Source organism: Anser brachyrhynchus (assembly GCF_964034855.1).
Source record: "Anser brachyrhynchus genome assembly, chromosome: 2".
NCBI classification, from domain to species: domain Eukaryota; kingdom Metazoa; phylum Chordata; class Aves; order Anseriformes; family Anatidae; genus Anser; species Anser brachyrhynchus.
Genome location: NC_137695.1, coordinates 55,440,516 through 55,457,113, shown reverse-complemented (window position 1 = coordinate 55,457,113; position 16,598 = coordinate 55,440,516). Strand labels below are relative to the sequence as shown.

General features: G+C 39.2%; 1 protein-coding gene across 15 annotated transcripts in view; it reads right to left on the bottom strand.

The window, feature by feature from the left end:
• The window catches only part of TNS3 (tensin 3), a 258,158-nt gene that overhangs the window by 48,150 nt on the left and 193,410 nt on the right, over positions 1-16,598 (bottom strand). For all 15 annotated transcript variants that reach the window (XM_080581770.1, XM_080581763.1, XM_080581764.1 and 12 more), the window contains 3 exons: positions 9,864-10,036; positions 9,433-9,550; positions 9,250-9,333 (listed from right to left, as the gene is read on the bottom strand). In XM_080581770.1, the coding sequence (XP_080437896.1) occupies positions 9,250-9,333; positions 9,433-9,550; positions 9,864-10,036 (375 nt within the window). The remainder of the gene's footprint in view (positions 1-9,249; positions 9,334-9,432; positions 9,551-9,863; positions 10,037-16,598) is intronic.

Sequence of the window (16,598 nt, the reverse complement as noted above, 5' to 3'; positions counted from 1 at the left end):
CACAGGTGGACAATTTGTCTAGAAGGATACTGTGAGGGACAGTATCAAAGGCCTTACTAACATCCAGAAAGATTATGCCCACCCCCTTTTACCCACCAAGTGGATGACATCATAGCAGGAGATGAAACTACTAAGACAGGACTTCCCCTTGATGAATCCAAGTTGTCTATGCCTGATAACTGCTTTTTTCTTTGACTGACTTTCCATATCCCCCAGGATAATATTCTCCATAATTTTTTATAGGGACTGAGGTTAAACTAACACGTCTGTGGTTTCCTGGGTCTTCTCTCATGCACTTTTTACAGATGGGTATAACACTGCCTAGCTTCCAGTCAGTAGTGACCTCACCAGACTCCCATGACCTTTGGTAAATTATTGAGAGGGGTATAGATATAACGCTCACTAACTTCCTCAGTACTATGGGGTAAATCCTGCCAGGCCCCATGGACTTAATTAATGTTCAGCTGATACAACTGTTCCCTAAGAAGTTAGGTGACCACAAATGGAAAGTCACTGCTCCCCCAGCCATGACCCTCCAACTCAAGAGGACAAAGCAACTAAAGATCTATAATTAATATGAAAAACTGAGGTGAAAATAGGCAAATACCTCCATCTTTCCCTCATCCCTACTTGTTAGGTAACCATCTGCTCCAAGTATTTGTGCAATGTTTTCCTTGGACCTCCTCTTGTTGTTGACACACTTGGAAAAGATTTTTTTGTTGTCCGACACCACAACAGCCAGTGTCAACTCAAGCTGAGCTTTAGCTTTTTTCATTTTCTCCCTGCAGATGCAAACTGCAGCTCTGTACTCTCCCTGTGAAGCCTGGTGTTGCTTCCAGAAGACATAAACTTTCTTCTTCTACCCTTACTTGAGGAGGAGTTCCCCGTTCAGCTAGGCTGGACTTCTGTTCTGCTTGCTTGACTTATCACACAATGGGACTGCCTTCTCCTGAGCTTTTAAAAAGTGGTTCTTGAAAAACGACCAGCTCTCATGGAACCCTAAATCCTCTAGAACCAATTCCCAGAGGACACCACTAACTAGCTTTCTGAATAGTTTAAAGTTTGCTCTCTTAAAGTCCAGGGTGGCAACTCTGCTAACTTTTTTCTTCTTACACCATCAATTTTGAATGCAACTATTTTATAGAACCATAGAATGGTTTGGGTTGGAAAGGACCTTAAAGATCATCAATTCCAACCTCCCTGCCATGGGCAGGGACACCTTACACTAGACACGTGGCTCAAAGCCCCATCCAACCTGGCCTTAAATACTTTCAGGGATGGGGCATCCACAGCTTCTCTGGGTAACCTGTTCCAGTGCCCTACCACCATCTGAGCAAAGAATTTCTTCAGAATATCTGATCTAAATCTACCATTTTTTAGTTTAAAACCATTACTCCTCTCCTACTTAGCTCACTAAGTACTTTTGACCGGAAGCTATCTTCAACGCCCTTTAGGAATTTCCCAGACTTGCTTGTCATGGCAGTATGATATTCCCAGTCTGGGAAGCTGAAGTCTTCCATAAGGACAGGGGTAACCAATCCCAAGATTTCCCCTAACTGGCTACAGAACAGCTCATCTGTACCATGGTCCTGGGTGGGCAGTCAGTAGTAGACACCCATGACGATATCTGCCCAGCAATGTACCTTTCTCCAGCAGACAACCCTGAAGGAGGGTTGCTATGCAATAGCCCTCAGTCACAGACTCAGCAAACCCCATGATCTGTAAAGGAAGGGTATACATTTACCCAGTACTCTCACAACTGAAAGAAATCTGGGAGTCAATCACAAGTCACTGTGCGTTTCAGATTTGGTGCTATGTGCCTGAATATGAATGGCTTTATGATTTTTTTTTAAACTTTTATGAACTTGCTTAACTCAGGTGTAGAAAAATACAGAATAATGTACTTTTTCCTCTTGTATGAGAGGGAAGAAACACAAAGAAAATAAAAGCAGGAGAACAGAATCTTAATAAATAAATAAATAAACAAACAAACAATAAATAAATAAATATGGCCTTTGGGCACTAAGTGGGACTGAACGTGTATTTTGTCTACTTCCTCACATAATACTCGCAGTTCTGTAATTCCAAAATTACAAAACACCTTGGATTTGTGAGTGCAGCAGACCAGACCTTCACAGGTACCTAAATATGGGATCATTTAAAGACTTCAGTTGCTCTGAAGAGGTGTGCTCACAGCTGTACTTCGTTTTTTAGGGCTTTCTTCTGTAGCCTTCCCTCAAACTACATGGATTACTCTGGCACATCACAGTCATCAACTGCAACATCATAGTAAGAGGTCTCACTCTGAAGTTTGCTTCATGTAACCACAGCAAGGGAAGCAGTTGTTCCTATGGATGTTTGTTAACTTAAGCTTTTCCAAACAAAAAGACTAGTAACATTTCATAAAAATGTATGCTACCATGTGCATTGCTAACTAGCATCAACAGGCATATGTAATAACAATCCATATCAGCCGGACTGCTTTCTCATCCAATCTTCTATTTTTATTAAACTGATGATAAATTTCTGCCTATAGCTTATCTTTTACATATTCACATCAAGCATAAATCAGTGTTTTTAAGGTTCTTCTTCCTTTTTCATCTTACATATGTGTAAGATATTATTCAAATACACTTTCAAGAATAGGTATGTATGCAGTTATTTGATTAAAACAAAAAAAAAAACTCAGTCCTTTTGTCAAGTCCTTTTGCCTTTCTTTTGTCAAGTAATCAATGATTCACTGGTTATTAGAGAACAGAAAAAACAACAACCCCCAAACCCACCAGTGTATTCCAAGTTTAGTTGAAGAAGTGCATCTGCTTTGAGACTCTGATCAGAAGCTACAATACTGTAGAGGCTTGTATAAACACTTTTTTTTTTCTGCACAATAATTTGATTACATAAACATTTCTTTGACATTTACAACTTCAGAATTACTCTGTTTATCCTATCATCTGAATTTTAGAAGTGATCATCCCTCATAGATACAAGTGAAAATTAAAAGAAAAACTGTTCAGAATCTTTGGAAATGCCATAATCTTTTAAGCTCATAGATGTATAATCCAAGAACAGTCAGTTATGCTGGACAGCAAATATAAAATCTTAAATAAAGAAAGAAATGCCAAATAATGCTACTGCTCTATGTCAAGAGAAAATGCCTTTGGTCTAGAGCTACGAAGATGTTGGCTAAACACTTCACGACTAAACTTTCAGATATACTGCTGCTGAATGGAATTCAAAGCACCAGGCTGCAAGCCTGGATTTGCCACATAATAGATGGGGAACAGTAGCTTTGAAAGAATCTTGTTCATTTGGTCACGTAAGGTTAGGTTATAAACACAGCAGACAGGGGGTTTCATGCAACTGTAGAAAGTTAGCTGACAATTACAGACTGAAGGAGTGTTTTTATACAAGCTTCACCGCTACAGACTTTAAGTACTTTAATAGTCAGCCCTTTACCCTCTATCCTATTCATGCCAGTGGCTTTAAGAGCATGACTACAGAGCTGTCAAGACCTTAGTGATCATACATAAATCCAGCAACAAAACTATCACTGCATTCAAGTCAATATTTACTTTGCTGGTTGCGATTTTGTTGTCCACTGAGTTTACAGCCTTCAGCACTGGGCAGATTCTAAGGTGACAGAGCTGTGACCATCACAGTGCTAACAGGCTGCTATTTTGGTATTCTTTTCTAACTAGCCATGGGCCTTTTCTGACCTGCTTTTATTCTCAAGATTAACTCAACCTGAAATTTCCAAAATTTCCAAGTTTTCCTAAATGGCTTCTGAAAACAGTTCTTTGACACGCAGCCATTTGCAAACCTTTTAATGAAACTGTGTGGTATGCTGCCTCTGGTGCATAGCAATGTTCCAAATAACATTGGTTATTTTCTCCTTGACAGAGCAAATATAAACTAGAATGATATTGCCAGAATAAATATCGTATACAGAAGGACATATTTTGAACATATTTAACATTCTCTGTTTTGTTTTGTAATGTTTTCCTACACTTTGCTTTCTTTTTCAAACATTCTTCATTACAAATTCATTGCCAAAATATTTGTGGCGATTGAATACAGGCAGGCAGAGTTTTCAAATTACTAGGCTGTCCCTCAGGCATAGAAATAAATGGTTAAAAAAATATCTAGGTACAGCAGGAACTTTTTCATTAACACTATACTTTACAATTTCTTATAGTAAGAGCACAGAATGAGGTCTATCTTAGTTATGTGGTTCTCAGCTTTCATGTAGAAGGACAGTTTATGCATATCCCACTGAGTAGTCGGTTTTATTAACTCTCTGAGTGGGTCATCTCCCAGCTGGGAGTGAAATCAGTTTACAGAAACTTACAACTAACAGGCACCCTTGAAAACCACGGAATGAAAGGTATTAATAGTACACTCTCTTTTGACCAAATATAAGAGTAGCAAAATGACAACACTGAAAAAGAGAAAGCCAAAACTGATGTGTAATCTCAAACTACCTTTAAAATACTTTAAATATTATTTTGCAGAACAAAACATAATTTGCTTACCATTGGATAATCTTTTGCTGTGACCTACAATAAGTGTAGAATGTTCTACATAAGTACAGAATAAAATCATCATCTTAGGCATCCTATTATAGGAAACTAGGAGCTATATCTATTCGCTGCATTCTATACAGACAGGAACCTGAATGCTCAGAAAAAACACTCTTCTTGGCATCATTTATACAATTTTTTTCATTAATGCAATATAAACTTTTCTGTCATTTATATGATTAATCTTTCTGAGTTTGGTGAGTAAAATACATATAAATGAAAACTCAGCTTGGCTCCAACAATTAAAAACATCTGAAAGAAAGTTTCCTTCACTTTCTTAGGGATTTCATTAACCTGTTCTTCATTTATCTTCTAAGGGGAAAAAAAAGTGTGTAAGCAAAAATGTCAATACAATAAATGACAGTAATAAGAAATCACATTTTTCAGGCTTTTTAAGTGATAAAACTGTCATGCAGGTTTATTCACATTAAATACTTTGACTGAAATTTAGCCTAGAAATAGTTGAAGTCAAAAAATAAAAAGACAAAAAATAATCTAAGTATTCAATGCATGTTGGGAAAAAACAGTGGTTGGGGAAAATAAAATTGCTAAGATATTGTTCAAAAGCCATCCTCAGAGCTTGTATGCTACAGGGAAGAAGCCAGGCCACACTCATGCCAAACATAAAAATGGAGGGGAAAAAACTTAATGTACCTATGGTCCCTCAGGGATCCAAAAGTCACCTGGGGGAAAAAAAAAAAAATCTCATATACCATGTGTTTAGAGCAGATGGCGTCGGAAAAAGCTAAGAGGTGAAAATAAGTGAAAGCAAACTGAGAAGTCCAAATGGTATTACAATAATTGTCTGATTTTCAGATACAAGGCTTTTTGAAAATATGTAAGTAATATGCAGGCAACAGAGAATAACCTTAAACCTAATACTTAAATCAGAAATTGTAATCGTTTATTGTAAACGTCTGTTTGTTGGACAAAATGCTTATGTAGTTAACAGATATATAGAACAAAATGAAGTACCACTTCTTCTTATGAAGAAAAATGTTGATCATCTTCCCGAGTACATAACTGTGTTTGCAAAATGGTAAACAAACATAGGAACGCAGAGAGAGAGCATACAAGTAAGTGCTCACCATGTAATTTTGGTGCAATTTACTAACCATTACAGCAAGTACCTTATGCAAAGTCAATGTATTTTCACTGACCATATGTAACACATGAATTTGCCTGATGTTCAGCGTAATACAGGTCACATCAGACCCTGTCCCTTGCAGAAGCTTGTCTCACTGAGCTTTTAGAAAATTTTAGCATGAAATATTGCTGTTCAAGCATCAAAAGAATTTCTGATTCTGTTATCAGATACAACACAGATTGCAACCCAAAATATATTAATGTTCCAGAACATTTTATCAAACTACAGTATCCAAAACCAATGCAAGATGGAGTATACAATGATCTTTCAATGATCAATGATCTTTGACAATGATCTTTATTGTATAAATCCAGTAACAAGAATGACATCTTTTTGTCAGCTTAGACATCTCTCAGCAGAAGAAAACACGTTCATATTGTGTTATACTGCTGCTTCATCACATACGATCTTCCATGGACTTGGCCCTCCCCAGCTTTTTCTGTTTGGGTAGATTGTATTCTTCATAGCAGTAAAGACAAGCTTTAAAGCAGTAGAGACAAGCCATGGCATAAGCATGTCAGGGTCAATTGCAGGACAATGAAAAACATAATACAGACCTTGTCACTCTGCCTTGTAGTAAGCATCATAAATTTCTTGTCTCTACTTCTAATTTTTATTGATTACAAATAACATCAATATAAATATATTTATTTTTTTTTAAAAGGAAGGAAAGGCAAAAACAAGAAAAAAAAATGCACCCTTGCGTTCAGGAGGACAGAGTTCATGTCAAGCATCCACTGAAGTGGTTGCACTCATGTTCTAAACAAAGAAACCCATGTCTGGAAAAGTTCCATGCATATCTCTTCATTTTGTTTTGGACAGTATACCTTATATAAACAGTGAGGGGGAGGACAAGGAGAGAGAGGTATGAACAAATATTGTATGAATTTTTTTCATATTGTGGAGAAAGTTTTTGCACATCAGAAACTGAATTTTTCCCTCTAACAAATCAGTAACACTTTTATTCCTTATGCTGTTAACCCTGCTAACATACAGGAAAAGTTTTCATTTCAAAACTTTAGCTTTTTTATCATATAATTTATGGACGTTTCACTTCCTTTTCAACTCAGTGACTGTAAGAAATGACAAGCAGGGAATAACAATATAAAATTACAATCAGCAATACATTTTTGCAGTAAAGGACATCTGTTAGGTTGATGTTTTACCCTACAAAAATTTATGAAACACTCAACGCTCTACTGGGTGATGTAACAGAATAAGCCTACGTTAGTCAACAGGGAAGAATTTAGAATAGAAGTGTCTCTGTCAGATAAAAATATGGTATATGTTAGAAAAACAGTGGAAATACATCAGTGTCTGATCTTGAATAGCTCCATGACATCATGAGGAGAAAACAATACCTTTTGACTACTTTTAGAAAAGATGCATCTCAGATGTGTAGTAAAAGCTTTGAGTTCAGTACCTGGGTTAAGCTCCCTGGCAGGTATGAAAAAGCCCTACACATGCTAGAAGGCTTTGAGATTCCTCAAAAAAGCAACAGTGCTATCGTTCCACCATATGTACTTCTTGAACTATGCAAGAATACTTAGGCTGTTTGGAGAATATGGAAAAACAGGATGTCAAGTCTTCTCCTTGCCAGTACATGGATAAAGAATTATAGATAATCTACCCTTGTTCTATGGAACCCTAGCTTCTGCTGCAAAACAGTGCCTTTTGTGAATGCAGACTTTCTGCAAAGCTCTGTTTATGCTCTGGCCGTGGCTGAGGAAAGGGCAACTTCTCATGTCCAGCCTGAGGCGTGAAAGACAGGAAGACTCTGAACTGTAAGGCGTGGTTAGACAAAGTTCAGTTTTCTGGCAGGCAGCTTGCTTGTTACTTCTATATACAAAGGAACTTCCATTAGCTGTACCCTGTATGAAACAAGGGAGCCTTTATAAGCTTCAAAATGGCCTACAAATAGTGCTTCTGTTCTTTCACTGATGTATAGTACTCTCCCATGAGATATACAATGGCTATTGTATTACAAGAAGAGTTGTATCTGGGTTCTATCTGGAGCCTGAATTATAAAACTAGCCAATTTATAGACCGCTCATATTTGTCTCAAGAAACAAGGTGCCTTTCAAAAGGTAATTCAGAATAAACTCCACAGGTGCCACATTACTTGCCAGTTATGTAAAGAAAGAAAAAGGGTAATTGAACTATGACAGCGAGCAACACACTGTACCAGCAGCACTTACAAGAAGGAACTGCATGCCTGAACCGAGACTGAAGAAGGCTAAACTTGCTCACTTCTGAGAGAGAACAGGGCTCTGGAAAGGAATTCTGTTTCCTCTAGCTAACATAGACAGAGGAAAGAAAGAACCATTAAGACATAGGTAATGAAAAGGAGACACATTATGTAACAGCGCTGAACTGACTTTTCCTAACAAAGTGGTTTCACCAGGAAAGAAAATGAAGATGTCTAGGGCTAACAGAAAACCATTTTACGCCATGTTTTGTCAGGCGACAATGAAGATAGTGGCCGTCACTTCAATAAATACTTCAAGAATAAGAATTAGATGCATTTATGACATACAGTACAGTTTACAGCAAAAAAAAACTTATAAAAGATCCAATAATTTTGCTATTTGATATACATAGAGACTGGATGTCACTGTAATTCTTGAATATAGCATACAAACACATTTATTATTTTCAAATGTATAATGTAATACTTTTCTAAAGTAGCAAAACTACTGACTTCTAGTCAGTGAATTCTGTCATGGTATGATAAGCACTAACTACACTGAAAGCTATTCTCTACGAGGAAATGGGGAGGAAATAAGACACTAATATACAGAAAGACAATAAGAGAGAATTGGTAACCAGATGATACAGCATCCTCATTACTAACTTGGAATGCAGACAAGCAGAAAGGTTAAAATGCAGAACAAAACAATTTCTTGTTCAAGGGTAATCTGAACTGAGACAAAGGAACAATATCTTAATGACAGAAGTTAAGATTCAAGACTCTGTGACTCTGAAGCTGTATGACTCCAAGCTCTATGACTGCCCAGCTGTATGGTAAGTTTCATTTGCACAGCAAGATGGCAACATGGAGGTTACCATTTAGTAGAAGGTTTCCTACTAAAAATCAAGGAACTCAAATCTACTAACAGAGGAGTATTATGATACTATCGAATAACAGCAATGAGATCTTCGAACATTGAGACTACACAAACATACAAAGAACAAGAGCAGGAAATTCTTATACACTGAACTCCATTCTCCCTTATTGCCATAATGCAACTGCCTGATTGCTCCGCACTGATTTTGGACACTGAACATGAACATGGGACTCCCTGTTGGCAGTTAACATCATTAAGTCTTTTTTGAATAATTTTTCATTGTTTATTTCTTTTTGATATGATCACAATACTACTGCTAAATTCTACTTCTCTGACTTGCACGTCTAAATTTATCGTGTGCCTCTTGTTTATAAAAGAATAACCACTATTTTGTTAGTTGACTTCATACACAGTTCTGTTTCAAATGATTTAAGTAGTATGAGGATCTTACCAGGACTGGTTCTGTACAGCTCAGATGGGCTGCTGACCTTTAGGCTGGAGGCAATCTGTTGATGATGTAATGGGGGCGTTTTCACTAGGAGAGAAGGAAAAATACAGTTCCTCTTCAGTAACAGATAAAATGTTAATAGCACTATTTTAATAAATAAATAAATAGATGCAGACATATCCTTACCATATGGTGTCTCTGGTGACAGTGGAAAAGCTGGTGTAGATGGGACAGATTCACTTCCATTTTTGGCTGAGGAGAAGATTCCCCCATCTATGTCATCTTGGTAACATGTCACAGCCATCTAGAAAGGGCACAAAAAAGCAAAATTACAGCATGAAACTTTCCACTTAGTCTTACAACACAGAAGTTTTCTTATAAACTCATCCACTGTTCCAGCACAGAAATCTTAGAACATAAAATCATGTAAACATATATAGAGGACAAAAAAAGGACAGCCTTAAACAATGAATTGCATTTCTAAGGCAACTCTTCTTATTGCCACAATGCAACTGGCAAATTACTTTACATTGATCTGGGGCACTGAACATGGACATGGAACTCCCTCATGACCATTCACTTCATAAAGCTTTCTTGTAAAATTCTTCATTGTTTACCTCTTTGGTCTCCCCTAAAGGAATTAGTGATCCTGGATTTACAGCCTGGTCAGCAGCAGGAGACTTCATCCATCCACACCTGCTATACAATGGCTGCCCAGGGAAATCATTGTCATACTGTCCAACACTTAATTTTCTGTTCCTTCCCACTGTTGCATCATCATCTTGTGAACCTGTTGATGACAAACAAATAAACCAATTAATAAGTCAATCTTTTTTTTTTTCAGTTAGAGTTATTAAAACAAATTCCTCCTATGGTGTCTTCAATGATTCTGTTCAAGGATGCTCATGAAATAACCGGTTTCATAACTGCTTTATAAAACAACACAGATGGGAAAAAAAAAGGCAAACAAACAAAAAAAAAGCCAGCTGTAGTGTTGTAGTTAGCCTTGCTGTCAGAAGCTGGAACATATCTGCAGTACACTTGGTTCCAGTGGAGTGAAGCTAGCTGCATGTTTTGCTGATGTTCATTTTTGAAAGAGGTTACTTACGCCTGATGCCACTGGTAAAGAATGTCAGCAGGGGCCGCTACAGGCAAACAAATGGAAAACCTTTATCTCCAACCCTAACACAGGTTTCAGCAGTAAAATCGTAGCTGCTTTCCTGCACTCCATTTTCCCAGAAAGACCAGCTTTTTAGCTGTGTCTTTATAACACAGACCTTGGACCTTATAAATCCAGCTCACTGTACACTTTTTGTGACACACACTTAATGACAGAAATTAGGTATTAGGTATACACAGGAGCTGCAACATTTTGGATTCTGAGGAGTACAAAAGATTAAGCTAAACCAGACCAATCCAAGTTATTCAGGGGGCATAAAGCAGTATTCGTTTTGAGCATCACTATTAAAAGACTGTCACCAGATACAGCTTCATGATTAGCAGCACCTTTTATTTAGTCAGGCCTTGAAACCATAACAATATGAGTCAAAAGCATGCCCTTCATCTAAAACAGTAGGGAAAGAGAAAAGTTTTCAGCTTCCAAATACATTCATTTTATGATCTGAAGCAGTTGACAGAAGCCAAAGCATAGAATCTGGTAGGCAGTATAAGTGCCTATATCTTCGATAACATTGCAAAATTATAGATATTTATTGCACAAATAGGTATCTGCATAGGAGAACAATTTTCATTCAAGATTAAAATTTACACGGGGATTTCAGCTTAAAATCCAAAATACTTAAGTGGTTCTTCATTGACATACATATGCAACATCCTGATGAATTTGCTAGCAATTAGTAACTAATCTAAATAAATAAACAAAACTATAGGCGCTTTCAAAAATCTTGCTGTGCTACATTCAAAGCCACTGTGATAGTAACTACTACTAAAGCCAATAAAAATGAATTAATAAATTAATGAATTAATTAAAACTGCTATTCACTTCTGGAATTTCCAGGGTTACAGGGAAACAAACTAATTTGTTCAGTCTCATAGAATCATAGGTTGGAAAAGACCTCCAAGATCACCTAGTCCAACTGTACCCATACTACCAATATTACCCACTAAACCCTGCCCCTAAGTACCACATCCAACCTTTCCTCAAACACTCCCAGGGATGGTGATGCTACCACCTCCCTGGGCAATCTGTTTCAAGCCTGAAATGGCTTGAATTTAAGAGATGGACAAATAAGCAAAGAAGTCAACAAAAATGACTTTAGCTTAGTTTATTGGTTTTGCAAATTTAGTCAGAGTTCTTCAGAGCTTTCTCACTTACTTCAACAGATGACTAGAATTTTTAATTTAAAAGGTGTCTTTTACAGTGAATAAAGTGTCAGGAGTCAAAACATACTAGAAGTCACATGTGTTGGGTCTGTTTGGGATGTGGCCCCCTGCTACCAAAACCTTGCCACATAAACCCACTACATCACATCATTCATTTTTGTCCTTGTAACTTAGCTTGAAGTTTTGGCACAACTTCAAAAATATCCCGGGGCAGATATTTATTCTTTTAAAAGCATTTTGTATAGCCCCATTTCTCTCTTTCACCTTGTGAAGTACAAATATATTTGTTTTCCCTAAGGAACAAATAGTAACATTCCAACAGGTTTTCATCAGAACTGCATCAGGCATTTGTTTTGTCAGATGGTTATTATTGCATCAGTGGTACAGCTAACAGAAGCATATATGTGTGTGTGTATATATATATATATATATATAGTTTAAACCATAACCAACTGCATAAATTACAACCAACCTGGAAACCCCTTACAACAGATAATTACGAAATCAGATTTAAAAGAAATGCATGTATCATCATCTTGATGTTTACTCCTCAATAAAGAGCTCTAAATCACATTATGACTTGTGTGTTCCTTTTGTCCATGAAAATGTGCAGTCTCCTTTAAAAAATTTGATTACTTCAGGCCACTCAAACAGTTTACCCTTCTGTTCTGTGTAAGTTTTCTTGAAAGAATTTCTTTTTTTTCCTTTTGAAAACAAAGCATTGTCCCTTATGTCCCTTGGAAAAAGGGACAAATAATGTCCCTTTATGTCCATTGGAAAGATGTTGAAGGGATCAACAGCACAAGTAGTGTTCTCCTCTGTCCTCCCAGTTAGTGACTGGGACCCAGGAAGAAGGAGATGAACAGGTCAAGTGAATGAATGGTGAAGAGGCTGGTGCCATGCCCAAGGTTTTGGGTTCTATGACCTTGGACGTGCCTTTGAGGGACCAGGCATGCTGACACTGGATGGGGCACAGCTGTCCAGGTGGGGCAAGAGTGTTCTGGGCAGCAAGGTGGCTGGGCTTATCAGGAGGGCTTTAAACTAGATGGAGGTAGGGGAAGGGGATGCACCTCTGAGTGAAGAAAGAACACTATCACTCTAAGTAACAGCAGGGAAATATTTGTGAACTGTCCCAATGTAATCAGGAAGGGTTCTAGAAACACAATACGACCGATTGCCAAGCTGAAATGCCTCAACACCAATGCACGCAGCACGGGAAACAAGCAAGAAGAATTAGAAACCTCCTTCTTCATGACTGTAGGAAGTGACGCAATAACACTTAACCAATCATACAATCATATTGTCATATATCTTAATGTTTAAAAACAAATAAAAAAAATCCTAGAACAATTACTGTGATATTTTTTTTTTTAAGATCACACAGTCAGTCTTTAAAAAAAATCTAACTGCCTTCTGAATTGTATGTAAAGTAAAATCATAGAAAAATATAATGGTTTGGGTTGGAAGGGTCCTTAAAGATCATCTAGTACCAATCCCCCTGCCATAGGCAGGGATGCCTTCCACTAGACATGTACGGTGCTTAGCTGCCTGCCAGGTTAAACCACGGTCCTCCTTTTGGTGCCCAATGTGGGGCTCAAAGCATTGAGAAAAATGACAGATCTCACCAGAACGTGTTAAAACAAAATTGTTATAAGCCTTAGATCAGTTTAATAGCTGCTAATTACAATGTGGATTTTTTTGATCTCAAGTCTGCTGTGCTTGTTTTCTGAATTTTGTTGTATAGCACATTACTTACTATATGTGTTCCCTGTTGTGTTGTTTATCATTTCTGGGAGCTGGTTTAAGGTTATTATTTTGCTGTACTGTGTAACACTGGCTTCCGATATGATGAAGTTACTAGCCATGAGACTAATTTGGTATTTGTATTCAGCATTGCCATCACCTCCATACTTCAGAAACCATCTCTCAATTAATAATTATACCTTTCACCTTTTCTCCTCAGGGAGCCAATCTGTGGGGGGAACAAGGGGGAATACTTTTCCCACTTGTTCACTCTCCCTTTCTCCTTCACCTCCCCTTTCTCCTCCAGGCTAGTTACGATGGCTCTTCAAAATTTTGAATATCCTTGGGATATTCAAACCAGCATGTTCCTATTGTTAAGTCTCCTGAATGCACTTCAGGTTTTGTTTAAGGTTAAACAACTACTTAGGAATGCCTTCCAGAGATCAGTCCCAAGGCAGTACACTTATGAGGGGCAGGGAGCATGGGAAGAGATGGGCAGGTACCTAGAGCACTCCAATTCTTTGGAACTTCACCCCTGAACAAGTGTGGAATCTGAAAAAACTGGCAGGATGCTTGTAAAAGGTGCCAGGTCATCCCCCTGGCAATTCCAAAGAGACACAAATCACTGCAGCGTGCTGGGGCTTGCTGTATGCTTACCAAGCCACAATCAATACCACCACAACTCCTGTGGCAGGCCCCGCAGCCACTCCAAGCCCTTCATTGGGCCCAGCAGCCACTCCAGCCTCTGTGACAGCCCCCATGGCTGGGCCAGAGAACCAACTTATGCCAGTATCAGTCGATCATATACGGAAGATGAAACAATGGAGGAGAAAGTCAGGTCGGGAGTGGGGGTGAGTGTGGGGGTGTGAGCAAACAGCTGTGTTGTGCTTAGCTGGCTGCTGGGTTAAACCACAACAGGGATGCATGCAACCCTAGAGAGAGCCTTTGTGTGGTAAGTCATGGACAGGAATTATGTTGGCTTAGCTGATGACTTCAACATATTACGGAAAGGGATCTGACTATCTTTAATACATGCACATATACATAAACATGTCTTACACGTATTTGTACGTGTATCTATCTTTTACATAAATTTCATGATGCCAAGGAGAATTAATTTTATTACAGTGGTTAATATTATTTATTCATTTTATTACAGTCGTTTTCTTCCACATCAACAATATTCTCATCGTTCATGCATATAATCTATAATTATATAATATTATTTAATTATAATACTTATATAGATTATAATCTATAACTGTATGTTTACCCGTTAAACTTATTAGGTTCTGTGTGTACTATTTATTTCTGCTGTGGAGATGGATTCCAATGTAAACTCTTATTTAAAAGTGCACTTAGACTGAAGGTCTTCCTTGCTGCAACCAGCAGCTGATTATACTTCTGCTACTTCTTTGCTGCATGCTAATCAGTGCTTAACAATGTGACACTGACAGAGCAGCTGTTGTGTGACAGCTATGAGTTATGCTGCTGGTTCACATGGGCACCAGTGATGCAGCCAGGAGCAGCCTGAGGAGAATCAAAGAAGGATTACAGAGCCCTGGGAGCAGCAGTAAAGGACTCAGGAAGTCCTTTCATCCATGCTCCTGATCAAAGGGAAGGGGACTGAAAGGGCCAGTTGGATCTGGCAAATCAACAGATGCTTACAGGACTGGTGCCACAGACAGGAGTTTGGCTGCTTAAACCATGGGACCGGCTTTGAGAAACCTGGTCTGCTGGGGGTGATGGGGTCCACCTGTCAGAGCATCTCTGTAGAGCATCTGTGGTGATAGGTTGCCAACCTGGTGAAGAAGGCTTTAAACTAAAGTCGCTGGGGAAGGGGAACCTCAATCTATCCCACTCCTCCCACTTTGATGCTGGTGTCAGCGACAGATGCCCAGAGTGTGCGGATAAGGGTCATGGGTCAGCAGGAGAGCACCAGAAGAGCAGCACAAAGGAATGCCAGCCACTCCAGCCAGTAATGCCACATCGTTCAGGGGCCCAACTTAAATGTCTCTATGATAACACACAAAGCATTGGGAATAGACAATGGGAGTTAGAGATGTATGCACGCCTGCAGGACTGTGACCTCATTAGCAGTACAGAGATGTGGTGGGATGGCTCCCATGACTGGGGTGTTGGAATGGAAGGATACAGGCTCTTTAGGAAGGACAGGCAGTGGAGATGAGGAAGGGGCATTGCTCTCTATGTCAATGAGCAGATGGAGTGCATGGAGCTCTGCCGGGGGAAGGATGAGGAGCTGACAAAGAGATTATGGGTCAAGATTAAAGGGAGGGTATGGACAGGTGATATTGCAGAGGGGGGTCTGCTACAGGCCACCAGATCAGGAAGAACAGGCGGATGAGGCCCTCTGTAGATAGATAGAAACAGCCTCACATTTGCAAGCCCTGGTTCTCATGAGGGAATTCAACCACCCCAATACCTATTGGAGGAACAGCACAGCCGGGCATAGGCAATCCAGGAGGTTTCTGGAATGCATTGATGACAAATTCCTTCTCCAAGTGATAGAGGAGCCAAGGAGGAGAGGCACTAGTCTGGATCTCATTCTCACCAACAAGGAGAGGCTGGTGGGGAATGTGAACCTGAAGGGCAGCCTTAGCTACAGTGATCATGAAATGATGCAGTTTAGGATCCTGAAGGCAGTGAGGAGGGAGCACAGCCAGCTCACTACCCTGGACTTTGGGAGAGCAGACTTTGGCCTCTTCAGGGATCTGCTTGGCAGAGTACCATGGAACAACACCCTGGAGGGAAGAGGAGCCCAAGAAAGCTGGTTAATATTCAAGGAACACCTACTTCAAGCTCAGGAGTGATCCATCCCAACAAAGAGGAGGTCAGGCAAAAACACCAGGAGGCTCGCATGGATGAGGAAGGAAGTCTTGACCAAACTTAAACAGAAAAAGATGGCCTACAGAGAGTGGAAGCAAGGACAGATAGCTTGGGAGGGATACAGAGACATTGTCTGAGCAGCCAGGGATCAGGTTAGAAATGCTAAAGCCTGTTTAGAATTAAATTTGGCCAGGGACATTAAGGGCAACAAGAAAGACTTCTATAGGTACATTGGTGATAAAAGGAATGGTTTTAAACTAAAAGAGGGGAAATTTAGATTAGGGGTTGGAAGGAAATTCTACACTCAGGGGGTGGTGAGGCACTGGAACAGGTTGCCTAGAGAGGTTGTGGATGCCCCATCCTTGGAGGTGTTCAAGATCACATTAGATGAGGCCCTGAGAAACCTGATCTAGTGGGTG